This window comes from Tupaia chinensis, unplaced genomic scaffold (assembly GCF_000334495.1).
Source record: "Tupaia chinensis unplaced genomic scaffold, TupChi_1.0 Scaffold000311_2, whole genome shotgun sequence".
Taxonomy (NCBI): Eukaryota; Metazoa; Chordata; class Mammalia; order Scandentia; family Tupaiidae; genus Tupaia; species Tupaia belangeri.
Window position 1 is genome coordinate 60,970 of NW_006159803.1, and position 18,114 is coordinate 79,083.

Sequence of the window (18,114 nt, forward strand, 5' to 3'; positions counted from 1 at the left end):
AATAAACTTAATAAACTTCACCACATCATTATTTACATCTTTTTAAGGGACATTTCTAGTAGAACAACAGTGGCACTATTCTACATAGAATCAAATGAGAAATCTGGAGACAAAGACTCAGAGTTGACAATTTGAGAAAGAGCAGCCAGTATTGGGGTTCAAAATATCTCTACTCAGAATGTTAAATGGACTTAATAGAAAAACAATCAATTATATTGAAAGACATTTACATTAGGTTTCTTTAATATTTGGCTCGCCTAGGGACCAGCAGTTGGTGTAATGGCTATGTAGCTGGACTCCCATGTAGTTGACCACGGTTTGAGTCCCAGACCCAGTGGCTTAAACTCACACCAGGTGCATGTGCGTGCCTGCCCAAGATCCCGAGAGGAGAATGGAGGAGAAGGGATTGTGGCGTGGCCATCCATCCTGGGGGGAGATTTCTCACTCTATCTCTCTCTTTCTGGCAAGCGCATGCACCTTATAGTGAAAACCTCTCAAAAAAAAAAAAAAAACCATACGTGGGGTTGAGGAGCAGAAAGCAATGAAGTCCTTCTCCACATGGGTCTTGCAAACAGCATCTTCCTCTAAGTCCTCAGATGACTCTGCAGAGCTGTCTGCGATGGCTGCGGGAGAGTCTCTGACCCACAGTTCCCCACGGTTTTCTGTAGGGACATAAACTTTTGGCACTGCTGTGCATCCTTCAGTATGACTATCGCAGATGTCTACCCCACACCTGTTTGTGAATGTTCATTCTAACCAGTTTCATTCACACACACTCAGGCACACATCCGTATTCCACCTTGCCTTCTCTCTAGTGTTATTGAGCACTGTGTCAATTCACAGTGACAGCATTTTGTCAATAAATAATGACAGGATTGTAAACCCAGAAAAACTCATTTGTTAAGTAGAGCAAAGGAGTCACAACCTGCTCTGCATAATTTCAGAGTATAGTTACCAGTTTTTAGCTAAATAATTTCTGTTACTGTTTAAAACCTTGTTCTCAATAGCCATGAGCAATTGGAGTTCAAGGAAAAGCAAAAAAGAGAGATAAGTTAACGACAATCCACAATCCCCACAATCCACAATCCCCCACGTCCCTCTTCTCCCTACTTATTTTCACTTCAGTAACATATGAAAAAAAAAAAAAAACTGTGCTACTACTGCATAATGGCTGTTTTCAAATGCAATTCCTCTCAAAACAGATACTGTTAAAATATCTATAAAACATTGATGTCAAACTCTCATTAAAATGATATTATTCCAAGATTTAAGAATTTCTGTTTGATTTAGGGATGCTGGTGATCTCCTTTATCAGATTAAATTGTATAGAAAGTTCCCAGCTAACTAGACAATTTCTGATATTACCAGCCACTTAGATGGCATTTTCTAATAAGTTAGTTTACTTATTGGGTAGGGTCTAATATTGTTTGCCCTAGATATAAAGCACACATCACAGTCCTCTGCAAATATTTTCACACTTTTGGATTTTCCATCTTGGAACTTACGGCCTCTGCAGGCCTGGACAATGATGACCTTGGGTTTGTCCTTTAGGCTGCGGCAGTTGCGGTTATTGAATATCCGGAAAATGGTGTCATAAAGCAGCACATCTGGTGTTTCTTTACTATGTCTAGTTCCACAGATTCCCTCCAGAATGCCATGAGACATAAATACCAAGAATGTGCTGTCTGAAGACTTGTGCTCTGATCGGGCAGCAAAATCCCACAGCTCTGACTCCATGCCCTGAAAAGATCAATGTCATATTTCAATAGGGAACACACTTAAAATCTATCCAGTCTTCTAGATTTACCATGAGCAATACAAGAAAAACATGAAACATTCTGATCATGGTGCCTTTACATAGTGGTTACTCAAGGATGACTATTTTTTTTTCTCCTTTTCTAAAAAATGTATGATAGAATATGTATGCACATGCACAGATATGTCCACGAAGAAGAGAAAGAGTAGCACTCCCCACAAGCCTCAGTCTTGTCTAGATCTCCTTTCTCCAGTACTCTAGTCTGCCGGATCTTGAACATGCATACACGGTCCTAGTGTGTTTTCAGGCCCACTAGGCCAGGACTTGAACTGCGGTTGGCATGTGGCTTCCAGCTCTACGGGTTGACATGCTAGAGACTGAGTCTATTGTTTTTTTCTTTTTAATGGGGCAGTGGTTTCCAACCTTCTGTTCTTGACTGGTTGACATATCACAGATTGTCTTCTTATGACACACATATCATTTTTTAATCATTTTTTTAACCTTTATTTCATGAGTGTGAGAAAGAGAGACAGATATACAACACCTCTGATGGAATTTTGACACCAAACTCCGTCCCTGGCCTCAGCCACCTTGGCTCATGGGCACAGGTGTGGGCTTCTCTCTGTGCCTCTCACATGCCAGTCTCACTTTAAGTTTAGCCTTTTCATTTTTACCTTGCCCTATTTGAAAACAGTTCACTTGTGTGTCTTTTCAGAACCACCTCATTTTAGGTATTCAGGTGTTATCTTCTCATAGAAACCTTCCCGGATTACCCCACCGAACATTGCTCCCCACTCACCAATTCTCTTCTGTTTCGTTATTCTTTTATTTTTCACTCACTTTTGACTTCCTTTTTTTTTTTTTTTTGAGAGGTTTTTGCTATAGGGCGCATGCACTTGCCAGACAGACAGAGAGAGATAGAAAGCGAGAAATCCCCCCCCCCCCAGGGGGAATGGCCACGCCGCAATCCCTTCTCCTCCATTCTCCTCTCGGGATCTTGGGCACGCACGCACACACACCCAGCGTGAGTTTTAAGTCACTGGGTCCAGGATGTGAACCATGGTCGACTACATGGGAGTCCAGCAACATAGCCATTATGCTAACTGCTGGTCCCACTTCCTTTTAAGTCTTATGTAGACACATACACACCAAATCTCTAAAATGATCCATTTTATTTATATTTTGATTGTCTCTCTCCACTCTAACCCAGTTCAGTGTGAGCTGGGAACTTTCATTTACAATGTATCTCAATGTCAGAAAGAGCCCCCCTCAGGGTCAGCAGGTGGCATAGTGGTTAAGGTACTGACTCCCACATGGCTGACCATGGTTCAAGTCCCAGAACTGGATCTTGGGCACGCACGCACACACACCCAGCGTGAGTTTTAAGTCACTGGGTCCAGGATGTGAACCATGGTCGACTACATGGGAGTCCAGCAACATAGCCATTATGCTAACTGCTGGTCCCACTTCCTTTTAAGTCTTATGTAGACACATACACACCAAATCTCTAAAATGATCCATTTTATTTATATTTTGATTGTCTCTCTCCACTCTAACCCAGTTCAGTGTGAGCTGGGAACTTTCATTTACAATGTATCTCAATGTCAGAAAGAGCCCCCCTCAGGGTCAGCAGGTGGCATAGTGGTTAAGGTACTGACTCCCACATGGCTGACCATGGTTCAAGTCCCAGAACTGGAGGCTTGAAACTCATGCTAGGCACATGTGTGTACATGCCCAAAATCCCAAGAGAAGAACGGAGGAGAAGGGATTGTGGCATGGCCATTCCACTCTGAGAGGGTGGGGGAGGAGGTGATTTCTTGCTTTCTCTCTGTCTCTCTGTCTCTCTGTCTCTCTCTCTCTGTCTGGTGTGCACATGTGACTGATAGCAAAAAAAGAAAAAAAAAAAAAAAAGAAGAAGAAAAAGAAGAAAGAGCCCCTGAGAACTGAGTAAAGACTCAATATCTGATTAGCAGTCCTTACTCTAGAATTTTCTGGGGAACCTTGAGGCTGAATTCTAATCATTTCACTTTGGCACTAGCTAGAAATTATGTGGGTATACCAGCCAATTCTTTTTTGTATAGTTCAGTGGAATTTAGAGTATTCAGAACTCTGATGAGAGATTGATTTCACTATCTTATACCTTCATTTTCTAATAATTTATTTATTTGGTAGAGTCTAATATTGTTTCCCGTAAATATTAAATATACATCACAATCACCTTTTGTTCACACACGCTTGTTTTGTTTATGCATGCTTGTTTGCAATCTGAGATTGTTAAAGCTTTTGTCTAGTGTTAACCTGTTAACCCTAGAGAAGGGTATATGTTAGATATGTATGAGTTTGGGTTGATGAGGGTTCCTTACCACAGCTGTGAGTTTCTCTTTCACATCCACACTATAGCCCAGGTCCTCAAGCAGCCCCTTCATTCCTGTGATGTCATGGTTAGCCCCACGCCTCAAAGGAAGATGGTCAAACTCTGTGTTGCAAATGATGAGAGCAAGACGAGTGCGGTCCTTCTTCTCCTTTATGGGGTAGATCTGCAGACAATGGATATGTAGTAAATGACTTACCCACCCATACATCCATCACTGTTGCCTTAGTAAGGCCTCACACAGCTGCCCTCTCTTTTAATATCTACCAAAAGACATTATCTCCCTCCTGTCTTAAGTGTCCAAAGTACCAGGACATATCTGAGATTGTTACTCAAGAATCTTTAAAAAAAACATTAGAATATTTCTTATCTTCTCCTGCTCTTTTATTTCCATCTAGTCAAATACATCTTAGCATTAAATGTTCAGATGAAATTACATAAAAGCCAAGAGATAGTTGTCATTGGTTTTGGTAAAAATGAATACATCAATGATTCATTTTCTTTGGTAGCATTTGTATTTCAGTACTACTTTCAACACAGTAACTTGTAATGCTTTGCAAGCTTTAACTATGTTGTTAAAGTATGTTTCGTGGGCATGCAATTCAACTGTAATCTAAACAATTACTTCTCAGACATATGATCTTACAAATATTTTGATTCTAGGACTATAGCTGAAATTGTCATAAATCCCAAGTAGATGTGAGAATGAATAAATAAACATCAGGAATCTGTATTTATCATGAGATTAAAAGAGAATTGGAATCTGTATAAAGCCACATGTTCTTCTCCTTGCTAAAAGCACCTATGAAAAAGGTTACTACTATTTCCCTCTATCTTCCCACACTTGAGGTTCACCTCTTCAGCCCTTTCTGTACATAGTTTCAGGAATTCTTCTTGAGGACAAAGCTTTAGGATGTCTGTAGATTCTGTTGACTCAGCTGGTTCATCTTCACTTTCTGGAGAAGCTGCAAGATACATCACATGGTTTATATTGTGTTTTCTCACCCAAAAAGATTGAGAGAGAGGAAATCCCAAAAAGAAGGCTCTTTAACAAGTAGGGGTTATAGTTATATCTAACCTCTAGCTTAAAGATAACTATTGTGCCTAGAAAACTGTGAAAGAGAGCTGTCCTTGGTAGAGAAAACAGATCCACCTAAAGATGTAATATTAGATTCTGGTCAAGCCAGGCGCATGGTGTTTAAGGAGGCTGGAATCCAAAGAGCCAACTGTGTCCTGGACCAGAGGCTTGAAAAATATTCTGAGTATGTATGCATATGTGCACAAAATCCCTAGAGGAGAATGGAGGAGTAGAAATTGCTGTGAGGGTGCTTTCTCACTTTCCTTCTTCTCTCTCATCTCTCTTTCTCTGGTGAGCACATGTGCTCTAGAACAAATTTTTTTTAAAAAGTAATAGATTCTGATGATTCTGGAAAAGACTTCTTAATGACTTGGTGGCAGATTTGGCCTTTGCATAGTCATAAAACATTTTGGATTTTGGAGTGGTTTTACTCTGGGCTACTCACTTATTCATGTAGATCACCTATTGTCTCTGAGCAAAAGTATATTGCATAACTATTTTCAGAGTGTTTTCCATTAACAATATAATGTGAGTTGCATGTACAACTTTAAATTTTCTAATATCCACATTTAAAAAGTGAAAATATACATGTGAAATTAATTTAATAATATATTTAATTCACTATAATACATACAAATTATTATAATTTCAATATATGTTATTAATCACAATTTAAGTCTTTAATCATCACATATAGTTATGGCTACCATATGGAATAATATACCTTCACATTTGGGGTTGTTAGAATTCTCCTCTAACATATATAGTACATATAGATGCATACATGTACTTACCCATTCACACAAAAAATGCTTACAGAATCTTGAATTCTGTACCACTCAAGTATTATTTTTCAACAACCTCAGCCTGAATTCTCAACCTTTCTAGAAATGGAGCTTCCATGATCCCTTAGTAAGTGGTAAAGTCAGTTATTTACAGGAGAAATGCTATCTCAAAAACAGTGCTGTATCCAAGGTCAAAGGGATTATTTTTTAGTCAAAAATTCTGACAGTCTCAGGATATTTTTGTCTCCAAAGAGTTGAACAACCAACATGAAGTTTTTCAACCCATGTCGTAAAATGCAAGAACATAATTCATCTGAGTCATACTGATCTTCCAAAAGAGAAATGCCTGACATTGCTTGACCTCATTTAATTGAGATTGTACAAGAGACTGGGAAATTCCTGAGTCATCCCTTGAAAGAGATGAGAAAAGGAATTCATAGACAGAAATCAGAAGAGAAACTCAGGAAGGTGTAATGAAGTTTCTGTCCATAAAAGGAATGGACAGTTATGCTATTGTGTTCAGTTATATAAGCTACCCAAAACGTTCTGATCTTATTTATATGAGAAAAGTAATGTTATTCTGTATAAAATGTTCACTGTTTATATTTTATAGTTTTTTTCTATTTCATTTATTTGTTTCTACTAGTTTTTTTAAAGAATTATTTTATTTAACTTTATTTATTATTATTATCATTATTATTTTCCAGTTTGGTCAGAGAGAGACAGAGAGAGAGAGAGGAAGTGAGAAAGCAAGCCACCAGGTCTGAGACTTTAACCGTGGTTGGCCATGTGGGAGTCCAGCGCCTCTATCCACCATGCCACCTGCCGGCCCCTCTACTAGTTTTTTTAAAAATATTTTCAAATAAATGTTTTCTATAAAGTATGATAAAACATGAGCTCTGGAGAGGCAGTAAGTTGCAAGTGTGTAAGGTACATAAGCATTTCTCCTTTTTCATTAAACAGTGACACATGTTCTCCATTTTCATTCCAGAACATTATTTCAATGTGAAGACCTTCAGGGTTCCAGGATATTCCCTGCTTAGAAAAGATATGTTTTCTCAATCAACATTTCCTCTGACTCCAGTTTATTTACAGGTTTGGAGAACTTTCTAATTTAACTGTCATCTCATAATGACCATTATGTGTTTATATATAGATATAGCATTTCCATGTCAAATTAAGAAGTAGAATTTTTATCTTATATCCAATAGCAAAATTAGCATGAAAACAGATTATTTTATTGTGAAATAGTAAACATAGTGCAATCTGCTGCCCAAAGGCAGTTCCTGTTAACTTGCCAGTAAAAAAAAAAAAAAAAAAAGAAACCAAAATGAAAGAGGAAATAAGAAGTTAGGTAAAAATGTTAATTTTTGAGTCTTATCAGTTACCTAATAAGATGTTTGGGAATGTCTTTAAATTGCTACAAAAAAAAGGATACTGATATAGTATAAGACAAAGCCATCTTCCTTGGCAGGTAGGAATTCAAATAGTTATCTAACAGTATTTGGCAAATGGAGTGCATAAATAAGTTTTTCAAACAAAACAACAAATAGTAGGATTCTTCCTATCATCAGCTCCATACCCTGGATACTATCCTGGGAACTCAGAATTGTATCTGTGTCCTTCATTTCTAATTCCCATTTGCTTCATTTTTCTCTAATTTTTAAAAATTGAAATTATTCCTGTACCCCAGGTTGGAGAAAAGGCAATGAACTTGCAAAAAAGACCAGCTTAATCTAATGAGAATGCAGCCTAGACTACAGTCTAGGATGTGTTAGACTAGTTTATATGCTTCCTGCTGATGGAAACATTCCTCTTCCTAGAAAAGTATTTATTGAAAACATATATTTGGACCTGCAAATGGAGTAATTGTTATGTTACTGGATTCCCAACTATTTATTGAAAATGCTTTCTTGGGGGACCAACAGATGACGTAGTTGTTAAGTTGCTGGACCTCCACATAGAGCCAAACGCTGGAGCCTCATACCTCGCAGATTAAAACTCACCCCAGGCAAGTGTGCATGCATGCCCAAAGTCCTGACAGGAAAATGGAGGAGAAGGAATTGAAGCATGGCTATAACCCATGTGAGGTGATTTCTCACTTTCTCTCTACCCCTCTCTGTCTTTCTGGTGCGCTCATGCACCCAATAGCAAAAATCTCTCTAAAAAAAAAAAAATTGCTTATTCAATATAGTGAGCATGCCACATTTTTTGTTTTTTGTTCATTATCATTTATTATTACTGATAAGCTCTAATATTTCATGGTCATATGTTTCAGTTTGAATTCTGTGGCAAACTGATGATTGTTACTGGTAAACTTGGGTCTGAGAGCATTTAGGTTCTAATAATACTTCTAATTTTATCTGGGTCAAAAGTTTTGGAAGGTATAAAATTTTAGACAGTTTTTAAGGGTTCTATTGATCCTGTTTTTGTAATTGATGGAAATGAGTAGACACTGGAATAAGCTAAATTTTAGCATATCATCATAATTATGATATTAATATATATTACATGTATACTCTTCATTTTTTCATTCAGCTTATATTAATAGGCTGTTTGTATCAGTAACCTCTAGTATCCCTTATTTATTGGTTAAGAAACCACTTGCACTATGTTGGGAGAAACTTGTCAGATGTTAATCCTGTTGACTGGGATGGAAAGGGAGTAGAAATAGTACAGATTTAGCTGGGGAAAAAAACAATTAATTTTAGATATGTTAGTTTAATGAAGCTAGTGGAACATTTGAGCAAAAATGTTAAATACACATCTAGACCTAAATGAGTCTAGAACACAGAGGACAACATTCTGGATGAAAGCTAGCCCTTCAGAACTTTTTATCATGTGCCTGGCATCATTATGCTCCTAGCATACAGTCTTCTAAGGAAGTTCCAGGATCGTCTCTATTTCATATGCTAAGATGATAACTAGGAAGGTTAAGTAAGTTGCACAAAGTCACATAATTCACAAGGTGATGGAATCCAGGTTTAGGTTTAGGTGTCCCTTATTGCGAAGATTCTATGATTATGTACTTCTGTGAATAGTCTTGGAAACTGGATCCTACTTCACAAAAAGACAATGATAGGTTTAGTGAAAATGATAGATCAGTAATAGAAGGATGGGGGAGTCAGAGAAGACATTAGACAAGCCAATGTAGCTGAATAGATTCCAGAAAATTTGAGATATCCGTTGGAAATAACTTCAGTCTTACCTGTCTTATTGGAGACTTTGTCTATGTTAAAGAAGGTTTGGATAAACTTTTGACCTGCTTCATGGCGTTTGTCTCGCACAGTATCAACCACAACCCAGGGCTTGTCTTCAGGTTTTGCCTCATAAAATTTTTTCTTTTCATCTTCCTTCAATTTCAGCACATTATTTTCCACCAAGTCACTCAAAATGCCAGTGGCAAATTCTTTGCCTATTAATTCCAAAAACTTAAATGGATTTTTTCTATGATTGTTTTCTGTCAGAAATAAAGAGATTTATTTTACCATGGGCAGAGTTAAAAGAACTTTGGCCTTACTTCAAATACAGTTCTCTGTAAGAGGAAATATTCCTGAACATACATTCTTTTTCACCATCTTCCCAACAAACTACACATGTCTTTTACTGTACTTGTTGAGTCCTCTTACCCCATAAAACTTATAGTCAGCTATGTGTAATGATTTATTGCCACTTAAATTTTTCTGGTAGCTTTTCGTCTACTTCCTGTGACACTGCCAGCTTCCTGGTCACCCACTGTTTTCTTAATTTCCCTCTTGCTCAACAGCCCATAATGATGATGGCCCATTTGCTCCAAGGAAAGTTCATACTTTTGTCTAGACTATAAATGTCTACTACTAATCCGTGAAATCTCTTCTCTGTATTTAGTTTTCTTGGTGAAAGTACTGTTTTTGAATGCATATATATTTATATATATCCTACACTAATGTCTTTGTGCTTAAAATGCTTAGAGGATTTAATGTGCTTGTTGAATGCATGAATTAATCTTTATTCATCTAGAATGCATCCAGAACCCTAATTCTTTATCATCTTGTTCTCAATCAAATCTTGATTAGTAATAGAACTGATAATAATCTGATGACCAATCTTCCAGTATAGTGGACTAATTTGATATTGGGTTAAGGTGTTACTCTTTAGGATAATTTGAATTTTTATACAAGATGCAGATATCAAAGTAATAAATCCTTAATTTTAATACTATACATATTATTTGGGTAGGTATTATAGGGGAAGGCAAGATATCTCTTCCGTTTTCTTTTTTTCTAGAGAGATTTTTGCTATAGGAGATACAGAGAGAGAGAGAGACAGAAAGTGACAAATTGCTCCCCAAGGGGGATGGCTACACCACAATCCCTTCTCTTCCATTCTCCTCTTGGGATTTTGGGCACACACACATACGTGCCCAGCGAGAATTTCAAACTGCCAGGTATGGGACTCAATCCAGTTGGCCATATGGGAGTCCAGCAACATAACCATTATGCCACCTGCTACTCCCTATTTTCAATGAACTAGTTATCCAGTCCATTTAGATATGAAGATAGTTTTTATCCAAAATGATATATTCTAAAGAAAATATTTTAGGAGACTGAACAAGAACTTAGGGTCAGAAGTACTAGCTTCCATAGTATCTTAAGTTATCCTTTTAATAAATGTTTATTGGGCAGCTACTATGAAAGAAAAATGGAAATTACAAAGCAAGAAAAAAAATTAACCAACATCAACTAACTTAACAATGTATCTTATGCATTTACATTGAAAAAAATAATTAATATAAAAAGAATACATATAATCTGGTATCATTCCACTCAATAGCCATTTGGCCTAAGTCAGCTTAACTTCTGAGTATTTTTATGAACTATAAAATGACAATAATAGCACAAACCCAATTGGTGGTTAAAATACTAAGTCAGGGGCCAGCAGATGGTATGATGTTTAAGGCACTAGAATCCCACATGGTCAACTGCTGTTCGAGTCCAGGACCTTGAGGCTTACTTTCTCTCTTGCTCTGGTGAGTTTATGTGTCTGATAGCAAATTAAAAATAAATAAATAAATAAATAAAAATAAAAAATACACAAAGTACATGAAGTATCTCCAATATGGTACGTATTCAATAAAAAAAAGTTGTTATGGGTTATTTCTTGTTACTGCAACAGTCATTGAATTGAGGTCTTAGTAATAATAACAGTGAGGGGCTGGCAGGTGGCATGGTGGTTAAGGGCACTGGACTCCCACATGGCCAACCATGGTTCAGGTCCTGGACCAGGTGACGTGTTTTTACACTTTCCTTCTCTCTCCCTCTCACTCTGTGCTCTCTAATCAAATTTAAATAAATAAATAAAGTAAAATAAAACAATTCTTCTTTAAAATTAGTAACAATGAAGGTGATAACTAAGAAGACAAAAATCATTAATATGCAAGTTCGGTCCCAGGTAAATTGAAGTAATCCTCTAACACATTAAAGGATACTATTCCTTGGAAACTTCAGTTAATACTAGCTAACTAAACTTTGTTGGATGAATTCATTGAGGGACTTTACTTGTTTTTGTCTAGTGCCTTTGAATTTCTCACATCTGTTATCTAATGATCCCCTTATTCCAATCCAATAACTGGTAAAGTCAGCCCACTTAGCCAAAGAGACAGCCATGGGTATAAATTTAACTGAACACTCCCCAGACAAGTGGTTTATTGCTATCATGAAGGAGACAAGAGAAGAAAACAATCAATACCTGCATTTTAGAAGCTTAAGTTAAATGTTGTGAGGTAAGGCATAAACCTTGGAAAGAATTATACAATAGGGAGAATGAAAGGAATAAAAGAAGGGAAGTATGAATGTAGCAAGAAAGTATGAATGGGACAAATACATTAAATATTTTTTTAAGAAACTCAAATCATTCTTTAAAGGGATTAATGGAAAATAAATATATTTAAAAAAAAACTTGTATGAAAACTTTAGACATTTTTAAGAAGGCAATAGGGAGCCTTTGTATTAAAAATTATATTATCAGGCACCTCGAGTGTGAGAAGAGAAAGTCAAATTACTGACCATCTTTCCTATTAAAGTTAAACTATGGGAAGACCTGTTCCAGCTCCGTTACATAACAGTTATCTGTAGGGACCAGTAGTTAGCGTAATGGCTATGTCACTGAATTCCCATGTAGTCGACCACAGTTCAAGTCCCGGATCTGGTGGCTTAAACTCATGCCAGGCATGTGTGCATGCATGCCCAAGATCCCGAGGAGAATGGAGGAGAAGGGATTGCGGGTGTGGCCATCCCCCCTCAGGGCAGGGGTGATTTCTCGCTTTCTGTCTCTCTGTCTTTCTGGCGAGTGCATGCACCCTGTAGCAAAAACCTCTCAAAAAAAAAAAGAGAGAGAGAGAGAGAGAGAATTATCTGTACATCTTTAAGAGATTATAAATGCTTACAGTCTTTGTCCCATTTTGTTTGTTTGCTAGAGGGCATGTGCACCTGCCAGAAAGAGTCAGACAGAAAGAGAGAAGGAAAAAACAGCACTGCCTAATGGGGCCAGGTCACACTAGAATCTCTTCAACCTGTTGGGACTTGGGGCACATATGCACATGTGCCTGGCATGGTTTTCAAGCCTCTGGAACTAAGATTCAAATCACATGGTCAACCATATAGAATCTGGCTCCCTTAAAAACCAGGCCACAAGACTGGTCCTTTATTATCTGTTTAAAATTAATCTACTCAGGGCCAGCAGATGGCATAGCGGTTCCGTCTCTCGACTCCCACATGGCCATTCATGGTTAGAGTCTGGACCCAGTGGCTTAAAATCAGAAGGGCTCGTGTGTGCATGTGTGTGTGTGCATGCTCAAGATCCCGAGGGAAAAGGGAATGCAGTGTGGCCATCTCAGCTGAGGGATGACTTCTCACTTTCTCTCTCACTGTGTCTGTCTCTTACATTCTCTGGTGAGCACACATGCCCTTAGCCAAAAACCTCTAACAACAATAATAATAATAATAATAATAATATATAAAATATTGAACTAATCATAGGGAGGAAACAGTAATCTTTTTTTTTTTAAGAGAGATATTTTTGCTATATGGAAATCATAGAGAAATCACCCCCTAGGGATGGCCACACTGCAATCCTTCCTCCTTTATTCTCCTCTTGGGATTTTGGGCATGCACACACATGCACACACAGATATGCACCTGTTACTGAACTCAAATCAGGTTCACTCGCCCAAGTGCTATAAAACCAAACCATAGGCACATGGTGTGATGAAGGAAAGTACAGCTTTATTGCAAAGCACAAAGCAAAGAGAGCAGGCAGCTCATGCTGAAAAAACCCGGTCTCCCCAAGGTGTTCCCCACATGCATTTTTAAGGGCAAAATTAGGGACAGAGTTCCTAGGCACATGATCAGTTCAGCAGTGATTGGTTCGAGAGGGCGTGATCATCTCATGGGCATTCTTGATTGGTGAGGCCTTAGATAATCAAATTTCTCCTCAGGTGTCTGGAGCCATTCAACCTGGAGTCTTTGAGTTCACAACCCGCAGTCTCCAGCCTATAAAACATCTTACATATTGAAATGAAAACCTTATCTTTCCTTTAAGTGAGTTTTAGAGGTCAAATGGCCCTCATTCATGGTCCATGTTGGTCTTATCATAAAAGTCTGAAGACTTACTTCTTATTCTGGGCCATTACAATGTAAATGGACCTTGTATTTCCAGAACCTTAGAAATCACATTAGGGTTGCTCAGTTTCACACCTGACGTGAGTCCAGGACTCGAGCCACGGTTGACTATGTGGGAGTCCAGTAACATAAACTATCATGCCATCTGCTGTTCCTGGAAACAGTAATCTGAAGGGTTTTTTAAATAACTATAGATTGCTCAAATATGTTATAAGGTTTAGAAACCATTCGTTTAACCTCTTCTTTGAATGATGCCAAAATGATATGATGTGTTTGAGTCCCAGCTGTCACATAGCTAATGACTCCACCTTATAAGCTTTCTCAGCTTCTGTGACCTAAAGGCAGTGTGGAGGATATATTTGGAGGGTTAAATCCTGGAGAGAGGAAGACCAATGAAAAAACTGTAAGAGTAATCCAAGGAATAAGGTGCCACGCTAGTTGTTACCAGAACTAAAGAGATAAGGAAGGGGGTGGGAATGCAGTCCCTTTAAACAGATTAAGAGTGTAAGTCAGTGTAAGAAATGGCAAAGCATGTGAGCACTCAAAGACTCCCAGATCTGATTCTGGGAAGGATGTTTATGTCCTGGATGACTAATTTGGAATAAAGAGGAAGTAGAGAATTCACAGTGCATTTAGAAATTCCCAGAGTTACCTCACAAAGTAACTACCCTGTCTTTATCCTCCCTTTGATTACCTGAAGCTGAGAGAAAGAAATTAACTTCTCTGATTTGAAAACCATACTCTCTCCTTCGGAGTCTTTAAAGCTAGGTCCACAGTTCACGTTATAAACAACTGACAGGAAAGAATTCAGCTTGTACAATATTAAGTTGCTTCCCTTCTGTTATTTCCACCTGTCAAAGAGCAATGGGTAAAGTGTTTTCTAAGACCCAAACCCCTAACCACCTAGTCAGAAAAAACCCACACTCACCAGCCATAGGTAATAGCTTCAGTTCCTGCCTATTGCGGTGAAGAGAGCCTCTGATTAGAAACTGAAAGCCACTGTTTATTTCCTTAGTGCAAGAGGTGGAGACTGTGAAACTGCTGGCAGTAAACTTCCAGGTCTTTCCTTTGTCGGGAAGTCCCCAGAAGTCAGCAAATTGACTTCTGAGTCCTGAACTCTAGTTGCCTCCTTGAGAAGGGAAAAAAAAGTGAAAATGACCAAACTGTCCTGTAGGTTGGCACCACTGTTTGGTTTTCTCCTTTCTCCAAGGCCCTCATACCTCTTTCTCTCTGTCCTTCTGACCTCTGAGCACTACAACCTCTGCACATTTGAAAATACAAATACTAAAGACTTGTTAAATCTAATATCTTCTTCCATTTCCAGGTAAGAAAGAATTAACTAAATACGAGGGAACTTCCAAAAGTTCGTGGAAATACATATTATGAAAAACTATGCTTGGATCTCAATTTTTTTTTTTTGCAACAAAATGACTAATGACACAGGAACAAGCATAGGCAGTAGGGTAGATTAGGCCAACACTGGCAATGAGACATGGGTTCTTGTCCAACACTCAGAAAGAATTGGTGATACAGACACAGACAGGTATAGCAAAGCAAGGAGTTTATTGAAGGAGACGAAGGAAAGCCAGAGTTCCCACGAAGAAGGGAGGGGTCCTGGAAAATGGGTTGCCAATGAAAAGCTGAGGCAAAGAATTTCTGTCAGTTCTTTAGGCTCAGATTTCTAAGAGACCTCCAAGACACAGAATGAAAAAAACACAAACACAAGTAAAGTAGAAAAAGAGAAGTTTTAATAAAATACACCCCCCCCATGCCTGAAAGACAAGTGTGTGGGCAGCCACAAGAGGACATCTACAATGGGCATGAGGTTAGGTGTCACTTTTATCCTGAGAGTTGGTAATGAATATTTAGCAGGAGAAGATCTGTTGAAGTATTTGACTTCTTTGTTTGGTTTCCTAGGCTTTTTTCTGCACTTGTGCTTCTCTCTCAGGTTATTATAGTCTACTCAGCAAGAGATAAGAGGACATCCAGACATAGCAAAATTTATTGGAGTTTATTGATTAGGCTGGTGGCCTGGTGGGGGGGACTCATGTCTCTCTCTCTCTCACACACACACACACACACACACACACACACACACAAACACACCTGGAGCCCCAAGTGAAAGGAGAAAGGAGTTTATACAGGCTGAAAATGCTCGACCATGCCCCAGATGACTTGATGATTTACAAGGACAAAGAGCAGTGGCCTTGAAAGGGTAGGAGGATAGGGCTTTACAATGTAAAAGCAAAAGCACATTACAGAAGCAAGAAAAAGCAGGTAAGCAGGTTAATTATCCTTAAGGAGAATAGGAGAAGTGTAGTTTTAAGGACAATAGGAATGTTAATCACTCGATTTATTCTTAAACAAAAGGGGGGAGGGCAGATTTCCAGTCATACAAATTAAACAGTTCAAAATGGAGGAGTTCCTCCAAGATGGAGTTGTGCCTGCTTCATTCCCCACTTCTCTTGGAAGTGCTCCTTTAAGATGGAGTCATGCCTGCCTCAGGGTGGGGAATTTAACTATCTGATCACACATGCCCATGCCCAGGGTGGTTTTTGTAGGAACTAGCATCCTTATCTGGATGCACTGCCCAGATCTTGACTTATCAAATGTCCATTTCCTATCATAGTGACTCTTCCCTGGGAATCCTACCCTATTTACATACCCATTGGGTCTAATTCCTATCTCACTAGTTTTTAAATTCTATTTTCCATGAACTTTTTGAAGACCCACTTCCCATAGTTTGTGTTTCCTGAATGTATGTCCACCATGGTACTACTTCCTTTTTCCTGTTTTTCTGTTGTCTAATGCTCTTACTGGAAATACTTCTGACAGGACCCTCCTCTCCACTCCCCTTCATACTTTGTGTTACTGAACTCAAATCAGGTTCGCTTGCCCAAGCCCTATAAAACCAAACCATAGGCACATGGTGCGATGAAGGAAAATACAGTTTTATTGCAAAGCACAAAGCAAGGAGAGCAGGCAGCTCATGTTGAAAAGACCCGGTCTCCCGGAGATATTCCCCAAATGCGTTTTTAAGGGCAAAATTAGGGGCAGAGATCCTAGGCACATGATGAATTCAGTGATTGGTTCAAGAGGGTATGATCATCTCATGAGTATTCTTGATTGGTGAGACCTTAGATAATTAAATTTCTCTTCAGGTGCCTAGAGCCATTTAGCCTGGATTTTTTGAGCTCACAACCAGCAGTCTCCAGCCTATAAAACTCCTTACATATTGAAATGAAAACCTTATCTTTCCTTTAAGTGAGAGTTTTAGAGGTCAAATGGCCCTCATTCATGGTCCATGTTGGTCATTATCATAACCAAAAGTATGAAGAGTTACTTCTTACTCTGGGCCATTACAATGTAAATAGGCTTTATATTTCAAGAACCTTAGAAAATACATTAGTTTCATTTGCTCCTACAGCCTAAGACTACCTTTACATTGAATTTTTCCTAGAGATGACTGTTTACCTGTGCTTGTTTGTATCCTCTGAGCAAAATTTGATCTTAGAAGTAATCTCAGGCTGTAGCAGAGTGCATGCATGATGGTACAGAAGATATACATCCAAAGGAACTGCTAGTGAAAGTGAAGAAAAAGTAATGACTTGTTTAATTTAGAAATTTTATTTTCAAAAGCTCAGAAATTCACCCTTCTTTTTAATGAGTTTAGGATTAGAAAGGGCTCATATCTGCAAGTGAAAAGATATGTTTTTTAGTGCTTCCTAAATCTTATCATTGTTGACTGAGTTATTTTATCCACAGACTCAATTTCACTGCATCACACAGGGATATTATTTTGTATGCAACACACCCTCGTGTTTGTTCATAGAGTGTCATGCACTGCCTCCTAGTTGTTTTACCTTTTTGAATGGTCTTATTTTCTTCATGTATTGTGAACTACTTGGGATCTAGGATTGAATCAAAAATTATTTTATATCTTCAAATACCTTAACAAAGGGGAGAAGTATGCAGGTTCTGTTCCTGGCCTTGTCAGTAAATTCTGGGATAGTTAGACTATGTATGTAACTATCACACCTGTCTTGTCTTCTCTTAAGCTTTCCTGCTAAGTTCCAACTTCCTTGGAGTCTCCTATCCACTGTGATCTAAATCTGTATCCCTAAGCAGAAAGTTCAGCAAATGATTTTTTTTAAAAGAAGGAATGGTGGGGTCAGCTGGTGGCTTGGTGATTAAGGCATGGACCCCACATAGACAACAACACAGTTCCAGTCCTAGACCTGCTAGCTTGAATAGCACACCAAGGATGTGTGCATGTGTGCCCAAAATCCCAGGAGGAAAATGAAGAAAAAAAGATTGCAATATGGCCAACCCCTACGGGAGGGTGCTTTCTCTTTTTCTCTCTCTCTGTAGTGAGTGCTTAGCAAAATTTAAAGAATAAAGAATAATGTGATTGTTATTAGCTATTTCAAATCTTAGGCTCATGTCTAGAGAGTCTAAATCCATTA

General features: G+C 38.4%; 1 protein-coding gene across 4 annotated transcripts in view; it reads right to left on the bottom strand.

Moving 5' to 3' along the window:
* The window catches only part of LOC102490614 (caspase-4), a 40,409-nt gene that overhangs the window by 5,743 nt on the left and 16,552 nt on the right, over positions 1–18,114 (bottom strand). Inside the window, exons 1-7 of one of the 4 annotated variants that reach the window (XM_006150928.3) lie at positions 17,123–17,198; positions 14,577–14,777; positions 9,199–9,450; positions 4,983–5,092; positions 4,120–4,293; positions 1,506–1,740; positions 519–662 (exon numbers count right to left, since the gene is read on the bottom strand). In XM_006150928.3, coding sequence (XP_006150990.1) covers positions 519–662; positions 1,506–1,740; positions 4,120–4,293; positions 4,983–5,092; positions 9,199–9,450; positions 14,577–14,583 — 922 coding nt within the window. In that variant the 5' untranslated portion in view covers positions 14,584–14,777; positions 17,123–17,198. Of the gene's footprint in view, positions 1–518; positions 663–1,505; positions 1,741–4,119; positions 4,294–4,982; positions 5,093–9,198; positions 9,451–14,576; positions 14,778–17,122; positions 17,200–18,114 lie in introns of those variants that run through there. The other 3 variants (XM_014588764.2, XM_027772846.1, XM_027772850.1) reach the window with 3 other exon arrangements.